Raw genomic sequence first — 18,853 nt, 5'->3', positions numbered from 1 at the left:
TTTGTATTTAGTCGTAACTTGGAAGGCCTTACAGCCGGGCACATTGCATGTAATCAGTTATTTTATACAGTGTTGTGGGTTGGTATTAGATCTTATATCTTGTGTTGTGTTTCCATTGTGTGGTTAATTGATGGGGGCTAGGACATCTCCTTTGGGGATTCTCCTACCTTGCACTGCATCAATGTCACTATAAAAACCCTCTTTTCCCAAAATTCAACATAACAATACCAAGTAACTTCAAACTGAAATCTATAAATGTAATACATCATTCCAAGCATTTGACAAATCATTTGCAACTTATAAACATCAATTTAAATGAGTAACAAACAAGAAATAAAAGTTCCTATCTCCAAACTTCTAGTAGACTTCAAACTTGAAAAGTTCCTATCTCCAAACTTCTAGTAGACTTCAAACTTGAAGCAAATCTTAAACATAGAACAAAAGAAAGTAAGATTCAAAAAATGGGTTGCATATCTTTTGATCCAACATCCACAAATTTCTCCTCAACAATTTCCCAATCCAAAAGAAATCAATTTCCTAAGCAAGAGGGCTTTTGAGAGCCAAAGAGAAAATAAAATACCAATAGTTTCAAAAGGTGAACTTTGTTTGCCTTTTAAAATTCATTTAAAAAAAATAAAAATAGAGTAATTTTAATTTAACGTGAACCTACAACACAACGATAAATTGTGAGCCTCTTATATGGGAGGTTATGGGTTCGTCTCTATTCAAGCTTGATACATAATAACTACTAATTTCAACAACAATAATAATAAATAAATAATTAGAGCCTACAACACAACAAAAAATTGCAAGCCCCTTAGCTGGGAGGTTCAAGTTCAAGTCCACTTGAGCTTAATACAATAATAACTAACCACAACACAATAATAATTAATAATGGCCTCAGCCTCTTATCAATAAATAATAATAATAATAAATACTTAAAGATGAATTAGATAGGCAATATGTGTAGTCAATATGACTAACTCATGTATCTACTACAAAGTAAGGTGGAGCTAATGTCATTTAAAGCACATTAATGATAATCTCATCTAGTTCAATTACACTAAATGTCATTTCACTACAACAAGTAAATAACTAAGGTCCAAACTAGGTCAATATCAAAACATGATCAACAACATTAGATCTCATCAAAACATCATAGGATGATGAATATGTCATCATGACACCACATCAAACTCAGTATAACCAAAATATGCTTATAATACAATCCAAACACAGACATCCTGTTTTTATCATCATAGAATCATCAAGCATAGAGGATCCTCATTGAAACAACAAAAATAAGCTATTATCCACATTTGCAGTGATATCAACATGATAAGAAAACAACATAAATGTAATGGAGTGTATCTCATGAATGGCAATAAAAAGAGTAATATACAAATAGTCATAGGATAACTCATATATTGTGTATATGAGACTATAAAATAAGCAATGGCACAATGTAAATACGTGAGACAATTAAGGTTTAATTTTTTCAATTCAAACATTTCAAATCAAGTTTCTATTTCAATTCATCATGGTTGTAGTGTCAAGTCCCAACCTTGAGTTTGACTAAGGCAAACCATTTTCTCTTTGTCTCCTCTTGTGTGCAAATCGAGGTCTAGTTATAAGTCTTGGCATATGGGAGATGGGGGAATCAATTCAACCCGTAGTCACAAATCCATTTCAACAACCTCATACTAGACAAGGTCACCTGGGTCGCCCTTGTTTGAGGGCAAGTTTTCTTGGGGCAACCTTGACCACCTAAAAGCATTTTAATGTCACTAGGAATCTCATGCAAAGTATCAAACCACTAGATCTTGAAACTTGTGAAGTGGCTAATTTTTTTGGACAAGGCCACCTTGCTTGACATTGACCTCCATATTCTAATCCAAATTTCAAATGCATGTGCACAAAATAATTTCCCTTTAACGTTTTGTACATGCTCTATTGTTTTCAAATTTCTATATCAATCATTGTTAGTCATTTGTGCCTAGATCTTGATACCTAGGCCTTCAAAATACCTTATCCAACATTCTTCGAAAGAAAGGAATAGAAGTCCTTAGATTATGATATTGAATAGACTCTCTTGAGAGTGTTAGTCAATCATAATTGTCCCTTGGTGGCTTTGTATTCTAAATGTAATCGAAGCAAACACGGGTCTAGTTTTCCTAATTTGCATGCACAAGCTAGTGAACTCTATTTCACAACATTGCTTTGTAGTGAGCCCAATATTCTTGCATTGCATTTCCTAATTTGTAGGTTTCAAAACAATAAAAAAAAAAAATTAAATCTTTATTTTCATGCATTGTTGTGTGTTTAGATTAGTCATTCAAAAGTTTTGTTTCACTAGATTAGATTAGATTATTTCATCGCCAGTTTTTCTTTTCCTAGATCAGAAAATTAAAACTTTGAAAACTTTGACAAACATCTCGGATTTCTTTTTACAAGACTCTAGTTTTTTAAGGAATCGCTTAGTACCTATGACTTTGATATGCTTAATTTTTATCCTGCTTTTTATGACATTCTAGTGCAAGAAAAGATTATCATTAGTCTTCCTTACCAGTATAATTTGGTGCAAGAGGATGATCTTCAGCTACAAGGTTTTAGGATAGATGATAATCCCCTTTATAAACATTTCAATGATTCCTCTCCCAAAATTTGTCTCCATAATGAGAACGTATTGTTGCAGGAAGAAGCATTAGGGAAGGATGTTGATTATTCTCTTAATATGTACCTAAAACTATAGGCAATCTATGTGCATAAATCTAAAATTTGTATGAAAATAGCTAATCAATATAAGATCTGCCACTCTAATATTAATCTTGGGGAGTTGCAAACAGCACAAATTGTGTGCAAAACAGAAAATCCATAAAGATATGCTACCTTAATATAAATCTCTGAGAGTTGCAAACATAACAGATAAAAACCAATAGTTCAAGAGAGCCTATGAGTGACAGTGAGAAAATAATATATAACTTTTCTGCATGCATTGTAAAGTAGGATGAAGCTTGTGAATTGCAAACATTCTACTAATAGAAATCACAGCTAAGATAGTAATCCCCATTGCCCAACAAATGTTCCCTAACTTCCATCACTAAAACACATACTGCCATCCCCATCACCAAAATATCATGGAAAATAGCTCATTAGCACGTCAGGAACCAGATGTCATCTCTCATTTGGAACTTTTTGTGCATGCATCCTTTTTTCTGCAGTTCAAGTTAATAGAGAATATTTAACTTCTACATTCAGTTCATCAAAGAATATATTGATAAGTACGAAATATTTTCCACAGCAAGTCAATTGTGATATTGCTATTAGGATTGAATCCTGATAGCAATATCACAAAGAATATTGTCAAGAACAAGCAGTCAAATGCGGAGACACATTCAGTTTAGCTTTATCTAGTAATCCACTTTATTCTTCACAGAATACTACAAATTTACAAGTCCATCCTAAATATGGAACAACACAGGTTAAGATTTCCTTCCATCTGCTAGTTAACCATTATTTCATTGTCTTCTAAGAATATTTAGTCACCAGCTAAAATTTGAAATGATTATGACTTACCAACATTGATTGCATGACGATGCTCAGGTAGCATTGTAGCACAGAAAAATGAAAGACTAATCCAAGATCATAATTTAGCTACTACAAGTACAATATGAATAATACGAAGAAGTTTGTACCAAGTCCATAAAACACCCATACCAACATTGAGAATAGTACACATATTAACATTTAGGACAATCTAGAAACCATATAGTCTTTAAGCTAATTAAAATAAACTTCAGAGTAGACCGAAATGTAGATCTTCCCACTTGAAAGAGGAGACAGAAGCAAATTGAGGTGGACCCTTGAAGATGAAGCATACACAGATAAATACTGCTGCAAGATAAAGACGAGAAAAATGAAATGGACAACATAAGCTCCCATGAGGGCTTGTGGTTGCTCTTACTTGTCTACCACACGTTTGTGAACATGGGGGTTTGGATTGTTGCAGTGGAAGCTGTGTCAGTTCTGTCCCCCTTGTAACTGCACTAGCTCCACCACATGTTGTGGGTTCATCCGAAGATGCTTTTGTATCCCAAATTCTGATCATTACCTGGGAACTTCTCTTGATAGATAGTTTTCTTTCTACCATATCTATATATGATAGATTACTTTGTAACCTGGCATAGGCTTCTGGACTCTTCTGACTTGTATCTAAGGTTGATCTCCAAGAATATAAACCAACCTGCACAGGAAAGACCGCAAAAGGGTAATTTAAATAAGAGAATAGGGTACATCTCTAAATCCAACTACTTTCAAACGAAAAAACTGTAAATCATTTTTTCCTCACTTCATGTGGATCACTAGTCAATGCATCCACCATTCCCTCAGCATTTTGCATATTGGCAGCTACATGTAGTGGTGTCAGACCAAGTGGACCGGCCATGTCTGGAGTGAATTTGAAGCATTTTTTGAAATCATGGTTATGATTTGAAGGTGGTGAATAGTGCAAAAGAAAATCCACCATTTGCCTACACTCTCGCTTCACAGCTCTGTGAAGGAGGTTTGCTTCTGATAAGTTTTCTATTGCCTCCTGGGATAGTCCCTCCTGCCCAACATTCATGATAAAGAATAAGTCCAACAGCCTTTTCATCAAAGCACGCCAATCATGTTCTACGGCATATATCAAGAGGCGTCTAAAGCGAGAAACTGAAAATTTTGTGGTTGGAGAGTTTCCAATATACTTTGTCCCCCAGTTGCTTCTTTGGAAAAGCCATCCCAATTCATTCAGAAAACAGAGGGTCTCCATTTTGACTCCTAATTGAGCACTATCCAACACATGATCATCAAAGGAGAACACATCAGTACTTCCTGCTGCCATGGTTAAATCACCAATTTCCAATTGAAGACTCTGCAGCTCCATACAAATGGCACTGTCTGCAATAATGATAGGGAAGACATTTCCTTTGAGAATGTGTTCCACCTGAAAAAAATCCATAGGAAATTCTATTGTGAGAAATGACCCCTTCATCAGTCTAAACCAAGGAAAAAAAGTCCTAGCACAAGAATGAGGCAGCTGAGACCATCATTGTATAAATCGCAGAGTATCACAATGTTCAATGTAACGTAATGGTTTTAAACATGAAATCCCTACTTCAATGAAGCAACGGCCCAATACATTAGCTGGACCCCCTGAAATTCTGAGTATCTGTTTCGTCTGCTCATGCACCATTCTTGGATAAACATTCAACTCCTCAACTCGCTCTGGAACTTCTGCAAAGGTATATTTTCCTCTGTAAGCACAGAGAAATCTGCATTTACAGCCCTGAGCACTGGTCATATCATATCTCTTTCGGATAAGCCAATAAAGCTAGCTTAATGATTTAACCATTTTTTTGTTCAAAGTTGAAATATTAAGTTAAAACGTACTTTGTGCCTGGAACATCCAAGTTGCGGCCTCTTAGAACTAAAGTGGTGTCTTCACCAGCTACTATTGCAATTGGCCATACTGAGTAAATCTCAGGAGCATTTGCTGGCATCAATGTCTTAATCAATCGAATCTTACCTGAAAAATGTTGCCATATTAGCTTGCTTGGGAGTAGAAATTTTCATGTCCAAAATTTTAAATAATGATGGCAATGATAAAATCAAGTGTTAAAGATTGAAAGTTTGAAAAGGAAGGTTTTCCATCACATGGAAATATCCCGTGCAAGTTGACTACCATCACTGACAGAGGCCAACCGTTGTTTCACTTGAACAAGTATCTTATCAGTTCTCCAGATATCAGTCTCATGGCTAGCAACAAGGTGTTGTAGACTTTCTTGCAAACTATTACCTAGCTGCATAACAAGCATAATTTCAAATGAGCAAATTGAATTGTAATATATTGAAGGATTGTTGAGCCTAGTGCATAATTTGTGTTGAAAACCTTACCTGCTCCCAAGCACAAGATGTCATGGCTACATAAATGGAGAGTATCACACAACCAGGTCGAATATAACTTTCCATATCAGACGGACTTTGTGAAAGCCATTCAATAATCTGAATCACATGTAAAATCACAATTTTCAAACCAAAGAATGATGGAATACTTTTGACAGTTGGCTTTTTTGGAACACTGATCTTTTGATAACATGAGGCATTCAAAATCTCAATAAATTATTTTAGGAGAATTTCTCACCTGTGTCCTTAACGTGAGGGGAAAGTCACCTGGATCTTTGCCAAAAAGTTTAAATACAATTCGATCTGTTTGGTTCTGCAGTTAGAATACAGAGTGTCACTTAGCGAAACTCGTTGGAAAGATGTGGGTTCATTGGCTTCTAAATATTGCATTTCATTTTCAATAATTGCTATGGGACCTTAGTAGAAGATGGTATTTATATCTACTCTTATTCTTGAGACCTCCTTACTGCACTATGTTACCAGAAAAAAAAAAGTGCAAGAATAGATGCTACGGACTAATGTTGTATTGCATTTAGTTTCCACTAGCTATGCGGTTCATAAAAAACTGAACAGTCCCAAAGAACTAAGAGGAAGAAAGTACCTGAAAGCTTGAGTACAGTGCCTCATTTGACCCAGATAAACAATTGCTACCAGTTTTCTGCCAAGCTCTCCCTATGTTAGGGGTTCTGTTCAGATAACTCGGTGTTACACTCTTGAAAGCTGATCCCATGAGTGCACTTTTTGAAGCATTTTCATAGCCTGAAGTAGGTTTATGCTCCATTTTATGAGCATTCGATATAGAATCTCTTGTGTTTTCAGGCGGCAACAAGTTCTGTAGAACTGGAGGTGACATTTGTAAAAGTGAGGATGGACCAATTGATGCAAATGTTTCCTCCACCAAATCACAGATCTTTCCTGTGAAGTACTGTTTATCACCATCTGAAGGACTAGAGACCTGGCCTGACGATTTATATATACTGGGTGAATGACCATTTGCAGAAGGATATCGCTCCACAGTTCCATTTAAAATTGCTGAATTACTTTTTTCATTCACAATGCCAGATTTGCAATATTGGTTTTGATTTATGGTCGGCAAATTCTGATTTGTTGATGGCTCAGGAGATGCACACAGTGTTGGAAAACTATAGTCTCTCGAAACAAGACGAAGTAGAAGAGCTAGAGCATCAGCCGAACTGTCAGCAAATGCTGAAATAATTGGGAGCAATGATGCATTCATTTGAGATGATTGATGGGCAATGCTTTGGAAAGAACGCATGATTGCCTCCATGTCTGGTTGATTATGTGTATTTTTTAAGTCCTTGTCACCGATCTGACCATTTTTGGATACTAAATTTGCAGCTTTTAAGCATTGCAAAATATAATTGTTATCCAGATTTGATTGATCCACCAACCTGTCCCCTGTTCAGCAATAAGTTTTTGCAGCAAAGTAATGATGTGTGAGGCCTTCTGTCCAATCAAAACCTCTCACAAAGATAGCAAAACCCTCCACTTCAGAAAAATAAGTTAAAATACAAGATACAATATGAGAACGATTAGCATGCTCTACTGCTATATAGACTCCACTTAATGGAATCCTTACCTTGTATCTTAGATAGGATGCCAATTAGACGCACTATGTCCAATCTGTTCAATGTCTGATCAGTTCCCTCCTGGATAAGTTGTTTGCATGCCACATCTTCAAACCGAGTCCTTCGTCTCCTCCTGTTATGCCCAGCTAGTCTCCTCCGACAACTTCTCTTCTCATCATCAAAATGTTCAATTGGATGAAATCTGCATTCAACATAAATGATAAGCTTACTAGTTCAATACAATGACAGAAAATACAAAGTTACCAACCAGACAAACTCAATTATTGTGAATCAGCGCCTCTGAACCAACCTGCTGCATTGTTGACAAAAACGCTGCATTAGCCGATTCACAAGGGCTTTGTTTGCTTTGAAATGCATCTCACATACTTTATGACGTCGGTGATAATCCTTCGCATCTGTCAGGTTGATGTGGCAATTGTCTACTTGACACGCTGGATGACCCTTGCCAGGAGAATCAGGTCTACTGCATTTGGTACGTCTATTCTCACTGTCATCGGTACATGAATAAGGCATTCCACCAAGATTCAAAGTTAAACTTTCCGAAATTTCCCCTGGTGAACTGTCTCTAAAATAGGGCTTTGTGGTATCCAAAACCTGTCTGCTTGCATTGAAAGACTGCTTCCTCTTAAGCTTTGAAGAGAGATCCCCCGCCCTCTGAAATTCATAAGTTCCCAATTGTAGAACTCCTAAAGAAACATCTGAATGATTCCAGAGGCCATCAACTTTAGTGATATTTTCAGAATCATGCTGTTGTTCAGGCTCATTTGTAGTCAAGCATTTACCTTTTGGTTTTGCTAAAAATGATACACCATCCCAATCCCAGCTATTGGAGTCCCAATGACCTTTAGCCCATTCTTCAGAATAACAATTCGGTTGCAAGCTCGATTGACCCAAAACAACATTGGAGGGACCCCGAAAACTTTTCTTAGCAATAGACAGATCACTTTCTTGTCCTGGTATAAGCAGATGAAGAAAAGGTCCTGATTTCTCTTTGGGTAACTTACCCAATGAAACTGATTGCAACTCTGTGTGTCCATCCATGTCCCATTCAGCCTTTAGAGAATAACTAAAGATTCCCCCGTCTGCAGATCAGTTTTCTCAATCAAGCAACATCTAGCAGAACCTTCATAAATTCTCACAAGATGTCGGCTTCCTTCAGCTTACATACCCAATTCCACTGTGTTATATCCCTTTGAATGCTATTGTTACCCCCCAAGACCCAGTAGAGAAAACGGAAGAGAGTCATCCAAACTTTAAGCTCCAAGTAGTACCTCACTTGGGTTTGCATCAGAAAGGTTATCGAATAGACTTGAAAGATTGTGACAAAGCTAAAATGAATAGTTATACCACGTACAAATTGGGCTGCAGAGAAATGCAGCAATGTATGCAGGTTAGCCAAAATAACTACAAATAACTATATATTTTAAAAATAAAATTGCAAGATATTTGATTATAATGTCTAAATTTCACCATGCTGACTAGTTTTAAGCAACCCACTTGTACTAGTATATTTAAGATTTGATGATTCCATCTCAAAAAATATCTGAACAGAGGATTTATTGTAAAACAACTTGCCCTAGGTCTTTGAATTACACTTCAGCTCACACATCCAGAAAGTAAAGCATTTTAACATTGTGGACTTAGTTTTCCAATAGATAAAACGTATGTTATTTTCTAGAATGCTATGGATGTAAGGCCAAATTAAAGAAAAAGAAAATAAATTGAACAATATCAAATGATGATCCTAAAATACAGAAGCAACATGAAAAGATAAACAAATCCTAAGGCATTGACATAAACTCTTCAATAAATTTTGTATGGAATTCCACACTGCTCCAATGGCTAAGGAGGAGGGTGATCATGCCAAAAAAAATTGAAGAAAAATGGACCGCTCTTCCTATAGGTTTCTCTACAGCTGCAAAGAGAAATGTATGCCTAGCTTGCAGCAAATGCAGATTGAGGGATAAATGAAACCAGCCAAAAAAATTATCGGCCATGGATGTAGGTCAAGGACAACACAAATCAAGCCTTGCCTATGACTATGCTTCTTGGAATCCAAAACATTGTTGTGAAAGTTGTGGTAAGTTGATAATTGACGAGGATTAATAGATAATAGTCAATACAATGACTTGGGGTAAGCTCTCATCCCAAAGTCTAAAGCAGATAATTAAAGAAGAAAGGCAGTGGATGAAGAGAAGGAAATCAGACAATTTATCTCATAGAAAATCTAGGAGTTGTCCTAAGAAAAAGTAGAGAAAGGTCAAAAGGTTATGGTAGTTAAGATTCTCCCAACAATAACCAAAGAATGACACTCTATGATGACAACCCCAATTTTGAGAAAAGGAATAGAAATGATAGCTACCCAGAGACATGTAACCTAACTTTTCTTCTGTCTCTGAAATGCCTCACCATCTTGGAAATTCATATGATTAGGTCTCCAGACATTGGGAAATTTCAGTTGAACTTTCTTTGCATCTCTATGTATCTTTTAGGAAGTTTCTCAAATATATTATTTAAGGGATCAGGATTCAATTGTTGAGCATGTTTCAACAGTTTGATTTTTTGATTTAATATCAAATTTTCTAAATAATATAGTACTAGTAGTTTTGACTAAAATGTTTTTAGTGTTGATCATGAGTATTCATATTGAATGAACTTTACTCCTAAGATCTTAAAAGCAACATATCAGTTGATGCCACATCAGTATACCAATAGGTCATGACTTAGTGCACAGCCATTGGTCTAACTTTATTGGGTTGAACATAAACAAATCATGCTGATGTGGCCCTCAAACCATAGTTATAAGTCGGTTACTGTTGATGCGAGTTTTGTATCACTTACATAACATATTAGTAATTGGATATCCGATATGAAGTATCAAACATACAATTCCTCTCTTGAAAAGTTATTGCTCATGAGACATGACAATAACTCCAATGTTCCTTACACTTATGGATACTCGCTTAGTTTATCGATGTGATTTGCTGGTAATCACGTAGGCGGCCTTATGCTATTCATTCGAGGATGACTTGGACTTTGGTGGGATGATGGAGATGATGATGGGTTTGTGAAATATGCAGGTGGCAGATAATGTTGATAGTGGTGATGATGGAGGATATGTCTACCAATGATGATGTTGATGGAAAGCAGTGGTGGTGGAAGGTGAATGGATGTGTTCTGATAGTTGACTTACTTTTCTAACTTCCTTCTCTAAACTTCAACTACTCCACTACTCACTATTCTACTCCTACTCCTACGAATGGAAGGTTAGCAAATGGACGGAGATCGAACCTAATGAAAGCTGATCAGCGGCCTCACTTCCATAGGTGCGATGATTCAAAGGAATAATAAACTAGTTTACCACACAAGGCTTCCCAACCAACCGCTAGGATGCTAGTGGTCTAGTATTAATCCCTTTCAAACATCTACTAATGCTACCACACAACTATCCATCTACTTTACTCTTGCTTAAACAACTTGAAATGAAATTTGCTTCAACAACTTGAAAGGAAATCTAACTATGTGGAAGTAGAAAACATGCAATAATACCCAATGTTCTTAATCACCATGCAAATCTCAACAATGAAAAAGAGAGCAATTTTGGTATTATCTTCGCAACAATTTCTCCAACCCTTTACAAATGAGAGCAAATGGCCTTATATAGGGGCCAAAAATACAACGTACAGTGGAGATCAAAACAAGATCAACGATCCAGATTGGATCCTAAAAACTCTAATTAAGGTTGCCACCCCATCGGCCAATGAGAAGATGCCACCTCATTAATGGACCAATGAAAAAAGTGCAAAAAGTGGCAACCAATGAGAAGGCACCAAAATGGTGGCCAATCAGAAATAGACACTTGTCCTATTCTATAAGAAAGAGAAATTGCCACTTGGGCTTACATCAAATGATCTTCTAATATAACTCTTCCCTTTTCTTTCATTTTTTCAGCTAAGGCAATGAACTTAGCTAGCCTTTCATTAACTTCTTCCATAGGAGGACAAGGTGTGTGCTTCGCCCTGAGTTCCACTGACTTCACCACATTGCTTGCTGCTTGTAGTATCCTTTCATGGTCCTTCTCATATTCTTTCGCAAATCCAATGAAAGCACTGAGAGAGGAAAGGGTGCCCAAATGCTTCTTCTTGATAACAACCTTTCCTAACTCATCCAAGCTCGATCCAAAATCTGCCTCATTGACATCCTCTTCTCTGATGTCTTCAAATCAAGGGCTGCTCCATTGTCGCTCATCATGGTCGTAATGGAAGTGTCGATGCTTGGGCTGTGATGTGCAACTGCCTTTTGTATATCTTTTTATTGTACTGCCATTGGTATTGGTTATTCGCCTCATTTTCGAGAAGAAGGGTGTTTTGGGCATCATATCCTCTTTGTTTTTCTTAGTGTTTGTCCCCTTAGGATTCTTTCTTGTACTAACATCCTCCATCTCGTCGCCCTATTACGAGATGGTAAAGTGGTGGACAATTAGAGTAGCAGAACCAAGGGAGGCAATCCTTAGATTAGAACGAAAGAGAGAAATCCACTTAATGACCCCTTTCAACTCTAAATGATTTGAAATTACCTTTACCAATAGCCAAGGGGGATTGTCCTTCCTTTAGTTTGTCATTCATCTGTATCATGTCCACTGTACCGATATTGGTGTCGGTTATTCTCTTCATTTTCAAGAAGGGTGTTTTGGGCATCATATCCTCTTTGTCTTTCTTAGTGTTTGTCCGCTTGGGATTCTTACTTGCACTAACATTCTCCATGCTTTTCGCCCTATTACGGGATGGTAAAGTGGTGGACCAGAAGCCAAGTAGAACCAAGGGAAGCAATCCTTAGACTAGAACGAAAGAAGGATGTCAGCGTAAGGACCCCTTGCAATCTCTAAATGATGAAAATTCACCTTAACCAATAATCTTACAACGACTTTTTGGAATTAGGACTAGATCTCAAGAACTTCAAATCCACTTGCAAATCATAAATTTATCATGTAATTCACCTCCAAATAAAATTACCCAACCTAGGGAAAAAATTGCAGCCCCTCTTGAAAACCAGAATTTTATCTTCCACAAATTTCGGCTCCCACAAAATTTGGCTCCCACAAAATTCGCCAAGCAAGAAGAGTGCAGATTTGCTCTTGCAAAATCACCAACACCTTGAGAAGGAGAAGTGAGAAGTGAGGAGGAAATGGGAGAGGCCTCCTCTTATACCTAACTTTCTTACTTTCCCCCAAGCTAGCCGACTTGGACCTTGGGAGCAAGAAAAACAATAATTAATGCAAAATTATGGCCCACAATTAAATACTTAACCAAAATTTAATTTTGCCAAAAGGAAAATTGCACTTTTAAATTGCCATTTAGTTCCAAATTGCAAAAAGAAATTAAATGGTGCCTTGGAGATGTTAAATATTTTCATTTAATGAGGATTTAATAATTAATACGTCATTAAAATTGGATTTTGGCTAACCAAAAGCCATTTTTCAATATTAAATTACCAATTTCATTAAAGGCAAAAGTTTTTCAAGGCAATTTTAATCTATTAAAGCCAATTTTTTGCAATTTTCCTCCAAATTGATTTTGCTAGGCTATTTAGAATTTTTTGTCCAAAATAAAATAAAATTGCCTCTAGGGTCAAAAATCAATTTTTGCAATTTAGCCTCATTTCTACAAAATTAAAATTTTCACCAAAGAAAAATTTAAGATTTTCCAAAACTCAAGTCTAACAAAATTTCCTCTTTTGAAAGATTATTCAAATTTACACAATTATATCCAAATTTTCAAAAGAAAACATCTAAGTACAAATTTACAATTTTATCCTACCAAATGTTGTATGTTGAAATTTTGTCCGGCCTAAGGATGAAATTGGTTGCTCTGGAAAATCAAGTGAAACCGGGTGAAAATAAACTAAGCCTCTTCCACATTTGGCCTAAAGGTGTCCAAGGCTCAAAATTCTTGAAAAATCAAAATTGTTGGACAATTCAAAAATTTGCCAAGGCGATCAAAAGAGGGGGTCCCCAAAGTTTTGGGGCGATAGTGTGAAAACCTCACAACAGTTACTTGCCAAGCATGCAGCTATGAGAAGTTGGGAGTGATTAGAAATTGACACATGGGATTGCGAGAGTCGCGAAGTTGGGAAGCTCAACTAGTGGATCCTCTCCCCTAAATTGCATCAGGTTTTCCTAAAACACTGCTATACAATTGGCAGAAGCTAAAAGATCTAAAGAATGCACTAATAGAGTTGTACTTTTACATTATTTGCATAAGAATTTACAAGTTTCATAGTGACAGAAATTTTTTATATCATCCTTTAAAAAGGTAATAGATAGAGAAACAATAATGAGGTTTAAGATGTCATTAAAGGTTAAATTTTTTATTTGATGCTAATGATACTCAAATGTCAATATAATTAATCTTTTCTTTGGCTGACATCCATTTCAACATTTAAACATTATTTTTTTCCTAATAATTTTGCATATCCAATAGATAATTCTTTTACAAGTCTTATAACTCATTTTTGGTGTTTTTCATCTCCAAGCATTCATCGCCAACTTGTTCTGAAAATGCTGCATTATTACCCGATCCCATCTCATGATCAATACCAGCCTCTATCTCATTGTAACTTTGATAAAGAGAAAACCAAAATATTAATAAAAACTTATACATCATATATACAAAATAATTGTTTCCTATCTATACCACCACTCCTTTCTTCCCTCACATGTACATCATCTCCCTGTACTGAACAGCTCTTCAATTCATTCCCTCCCCACTGTAAATCCTTGCAGAGTCATATCTAATTATTATTGCAACTCCCCTTCCTTTTCCTTTCCCCTTTGACAATCTGACTGAGCTCTGCATGCCAGCTAACAAACTATCAAGGCCTTAGGCAATATGACAAGAAGCAAGAAAGGGTCTTAAGTATTGAAGAGGACCTTAATTGATCATATCAACTCGAACATCCTTAACCCATCATGCAGATCTTGATACAGAGAATGTCAGGGGTAGCCAAAAGCTCGGACAGCATTGAGGTAGGAGGAATTCAGCAGCTGAGGTAAGAAATGCTGCTGGACTGCACCATTCAATTGGCAGGTGAAATGTAATTGACATGGCTCAAAGGCACAGCTGTGCAAACTGCTAATATGCTTTCCAATGCACCTGATTTATACAAATTGCAGTTGGACTATGAAAACAATGACATAGCATTAAGGTTATGGGCAGCAGAGTAATCATTTCATGATTCTTGCTGATCATTGATTCAGGGGAACAAAAAGATGGTGGCAAAGTTTGGTTTCACATTGTCCCCTGCTGTAGTGAGAAATTCCCATTTTAACCGAAGGAGGAATTCAGTGACAAGGAGCTGCCACTGGAGGGAATGGAGTATGGCCACCATTAAGCAAATGGACTGATGTGTGGAAGCTCTTGGTATTTTAATCTTTAAAGATAAATAATGTTAAATTGTCCCATCTATGAGCATAATTATGTATAGACGAAAGCTAGTTGCACAATACACATACTCAACAAACCGTTAGTATTATAGTAAGTATTCATAATCTGTTAAGGGTGCCTTAAAATAACAAGAGAGCAGCATTGAGGCCGTCTTAGGTAGTTGTCCTGTTGAGAGAGCTTGCTACAAAATTTTCAGCAATCACAAGACAATAACATAGAGAAGTAATTTGTAGCAAAATCCTCCGGTTGCTCATTCAACTTTCTATTCAGCTATAGCATTATTAAGAATTTGTATCCAACACAAAATTACTCTTCCTAAAATCTCTCCAGAAGGTGATCAAAACTTTCAGCAACTTGGAAATTCTCTTCCTAAGACAGCACTTTCATGGAGAAGAGCTCCTATTTTCCGCTATGGTACTACTGGGAAAATCCATGAGCGTTTCGTATTGAGACAATTTGTTTGCAACATTTTAGGGATAATGTATAAAGCTTACAACTAAACAATTGCATCAAAAGCCACATGAAAGCTGCCACTCAACAGCAATTTTTACCTAAACTCTCTGTGGGTAATGCAAAAATCCAGCCACTCTGTTCAAAAGCTTGCTCATGTGTCCCCTGAAAACAATTTCTCTGAATGATAAGCTAAAGGACAATTTTCCAAGTTTTTCTAAGTACAAAAGGGCCACCTGTGAATTAAAATAGAAGCAGTAGCAACCCTGCTTGGGACCACATCCTAAGCAATATGTTGTTTTGAATTTGAAGGGGAAAATTCTATTTTGTTTTGATTTTAATGACACGAGATGTGTAGGACCCTGCAACAAAATATTGGAAAAAGCATCTGGATATGTCATTTGCAAAAGACAGCTAAAAGATTTATTTGGAAGTATAGATCTTTCATGCCTTATTGTTTTAACTTTAAGCAACTGTTCACTATGAACCTAACTGGATCGACCGACATTCAAATCTGCAGACCAGATATAATGGGGTTTGCCCCTCACAGTGAAAGTGCTTTTTGTCCCTTTCTCGGACGGAAAAGTGGGTCGAAGAATGTCTATTGTGAAAAAAAGAAAAGAAAAGCATAAATGGATGCCTTTTTATCTTCTGAAAGATTCTGGTTCCTTTCGAAAGGCTAGGGACCCTTTTAACCCTCATTTTACAGATTCAAAAAGTAGAATATGGATAATCTTCCTAGATTGCTGATAAATACTCAGGTCGACTCAGCGGCATGTAAAGGCTCATCCACCCCCAAATTATTGAAAATTGAATGAACAAAATAAAAAGAAATTGGCCAGTTGATCTTAACTTAAGTCCTAGAGCGCAGAAGCAGATGAAGCCATCAATATCAATTATAAACATAAAACTTTATAAATCTAAAGATATACATATCGAGATGGATGCACAGCCCATGACAGTCTTCTGAGATAGAAGACTGGTCTGATGATACATTGATGCGATCGATGATGGGGGAATATTTCAATTCATCCATTCACAAAAATTTAGGTATTTTCAAACAGAGAAATCTAAATCCTGTACTTTTAAATGTAAGCACTCTAATAACACCCTGAACAAGTAGTCACAGCGATTAATTATAAATGCGGAGTCCATCCTTACAACATAGATCTAAAATTCATACCTAGGTATACTTCAAATTTGAACACCACCCTGTGCAATCCCGTTCACCTTAGAGCATACAAAAGAGTGAATGAAGAGAAGATAAAATTAACAGCATCTCTGCCACTCCAATTCATCTTACAGTTCACACAAAAGTGGATGAAGAAGAGATAAGACCTTACACAGTTGCATAAAACGCTTGCATAATAAGCTATCAGGAGCTCAAATGAAAGGCATCCGTGGGGATTTGGGAGCATATATATTATTGTGAAGGCGAAAGGCATTTTGGAATTGGCTGGGCTGCTGTGTAGGACAATTCCACGTGTACGCAAAGCGAGTGGTAGAGATTCGAACGTGGGACTGTGGTGGCCTAATTCGTCATGGCTTACGCTACGGGAATCGACGACGTACAGCTCAATTTGACGTGGGGCAGATACGCACAAGGTATATTCCAAATTCTGGTGATCAGTCCACACCATACGAGGGAGGCCTTAACTAGTCCATTCAACCTGAAGCACGTGATTTCGGTGATTTATTTTCTTACTGAGATTTTACTGTAATGAATAATATAATTAAAAATTCAGATTTCAAATCACTGAAATAAACTATAGAACTGTAAATTTTGGACTCTGTCCATGTTTTACTAGCGGGTCGTTAGTTCCTGGAAATTATAATTATATAATAATATAATACTTTCACACACACTGGTAATTGACTTGTGTAGTAAACAATTTTTCTCTGAGTTGTTGACAAGGGATAAGGGGTGGACTTCTTAGTGACTGCATTTTAATAATTGTGATGATGTCTTAATGTTGTATCACTGATTGTGATTTAATGGTTGTTATTGATGATGACTACAATAATTGAATAAAATTTATTTCTTATTTTCAAAAAGATACTACTCTCGTGATGACATATTGCACATTAATAAAACATTACTCAATGTATAGGCATTGATCTCATCTTTGTAGGTTGTTTTGGACACATTTGTTGGGATTGTTACATTATATGTGTTGTCATTGATGTTTACTCATTGATGTCAACATATTTCTTTATTTCTAATAGTGTTCTTAGTTTGTTCAGAGTGTGGGTAAGTGCACAAAGATGGCAAACCAAAAAGAGGGTATAAGATGCAACTTTTTTGAAAAAATCAACAAATTCTAAACTTAATGAGAAATTAAAGATAGACCCAAAATTTAAAGATGCAACAAGAACTAGAGACTCCTCTAAATCTAGTTTATAAATAACTTTTTATTTTATTTTTAAATGGTGGAGTTTAAAGCCTTTGAAAAGGGAGAGCAAAAACGTGATCCTATTTTTTTGTGAAAAAGCTTATTATGGTGTCTGATGTGCTCCCTTGAAATGTTTAATTTTTTTCTTGAAAGTTTTTAATCACTTTGGTGAGAAGTTAGCTAACACCAAGCAATTTATCCTGATTTATTCTACTAATCATTTAATGTATATACAAATTTTATAAGTGAACACATCTTGAAAACATGAAATTTGTGTGTGCCCTCTAGAAACCATTGAACACTACTTGAAAATCAAAAGTTTTTTTTTTGAAGTGTGTAGAATGGAGTCGAGTTTCTGAAAAACTACCTTATTGTAAAATATGACGGACAACCTAACATAATCATAATCTAAAATGAATTATATGATTAGATAGCTAACAAAGATATCACCATGCGCAAACTTGATTGAGAGCACAAAATAAATTTTGTATTTTTTTGATATGCTTGTTGGAAAACATGTCTTTGATCTATTTGAATCATCCAAGCCTTTAGGTTGGAACTCCAAGGTAAATCCAAGCCTAGGATTGGTGGATTTCAATGCTTTGTAAAGTGCATATGTGTTATAGCACGTATGTGCCATTCAATTTAAATATTTCTCCAAGTTTCATTTCGTGCAAAAATATTTTCTTAGCACATGTGCACTATAGTGAGTACAACCTATAGTGAAAATATGAAATAGATTAAGGGACCATACATAAAATACAACATTTAAGTATATGTTGTATATTCTCCATTTCTTACACTTAAGTTACACTTTATGTATATATTTTCATGATATTTGAGAGTGGTTTCAACTTATTGGGAGTTAAGAGAAGATTATAGATTTTGAGGTTTATTAAGGAAATTTTTTACTTAGCCAAATTTCAAGGATCAACACATTATCTTCTGCATGATTCCCAATGGACTATTAAATATAACCTTACGCCTTGGTTTGTGCACAATTGTTTGAGGATCATTA

At 36.0% G+C, this 18,853-nt stretch overlaps 1 protein-coding gene across 5 annotated transcripts; it reads right to left on the bottom strand.

Moving 5' to 3' along the window:
• Positions 1-2,871: 2,871 nt before the first annotated feature.
• Positions 2,872-16,831, bottom strand: LOC149562420 (squamosa promoter-binding-like protein 16). 5 transcript variants are annotated; one of them, XM_089825926.1, is made up of 12 exons: positions 16,626-16,831; positions 7,840-8,912; positions 7,541-7,731; positions 6,542-7,359; positions 6,179-6,253; positions 5,932-6,039; positions 5,720-5,837; positions 5,428-5,563; positions 5,153-5,309; positions 4,349-4,981; positions 3,965-4,243; positions 2,872-3,215 (listed from the first exon to the last, which is right to left on the bottom strand). In XM_089825926.1, the coding sequence occupies exons 2-12, from the start codon at positions 8,589-8,591 to the stop codon at positions 3,153-3,155; spliced, it is 3,330 nt and encodes a 1,109-aa protein (XP_089682052.1). In that variant the 5' UTR covers positions 8,592-8,912; positions 16,626-16,831; the 3' UTR covers positions 2,872-3,152. The 5 variants fall into 5 exon arrangements, 4 of the variants coding, with proteins under 4 accessions (XP_089682052.1, XP_089682054.1, XP_089682050.1 ...); XM_089825928.1 differs by lacking the exon at positions 2,872-3,215 and adding an exon at positions 3,400-3,617; XR_016363940.1 differs by lacking the exon at positions 2,872-3,215 and having other exon boundaries at positions 3,626-4,243; positions 4,349-4,606; positions 4,743-4,981.
• Positions 16,832-18,853: the final 2,022 nt, after the last annotated feature.

This window comes from Cupressus sempervirens, chromosome 4 (assembly GCF_028749045.1).
Source record: "Cupressus sempervirens isolate cs-2001-9-10 chromosome 4, ASM2874904v1, whole genome shotgun sequence".
NCBI lineage: Eukaryota > Viridiplantae > Streptophyta > Pinopsida > Cupressales > Cupressaceae > Cupressus > Cupressus sempervirens.
Note: the sequence above shows the minus strand (reverse complement) of the source record. Positions and strands in the feature narration are given on the sequence as shown.

Bases quoted from the DNA above. Each gene is read 5' to 3' on its own strand.
- LOC149562420 (XM_089825924.1), bottom strand. From the start codon at position 8,591: ATGGATGGACACACAGAGTTGCAATCAGTTTCATTGGGTAAGTTACCC. The intron at 5,564-5,719 runs GTAGTCAACTTG...AACATTTTTCAG, and splicing joins GTTGGCCTCTGTCAGTGATG to GTAAGATTCGATTGATTAAG. The intron at 5,310-5,427 runs GTACGTTTTAAC...CTGTAAATGCAG, and splicing joins TTGGATGTTCCAGGCACAAA to ATTTCTCTGTGCTTACAGAG.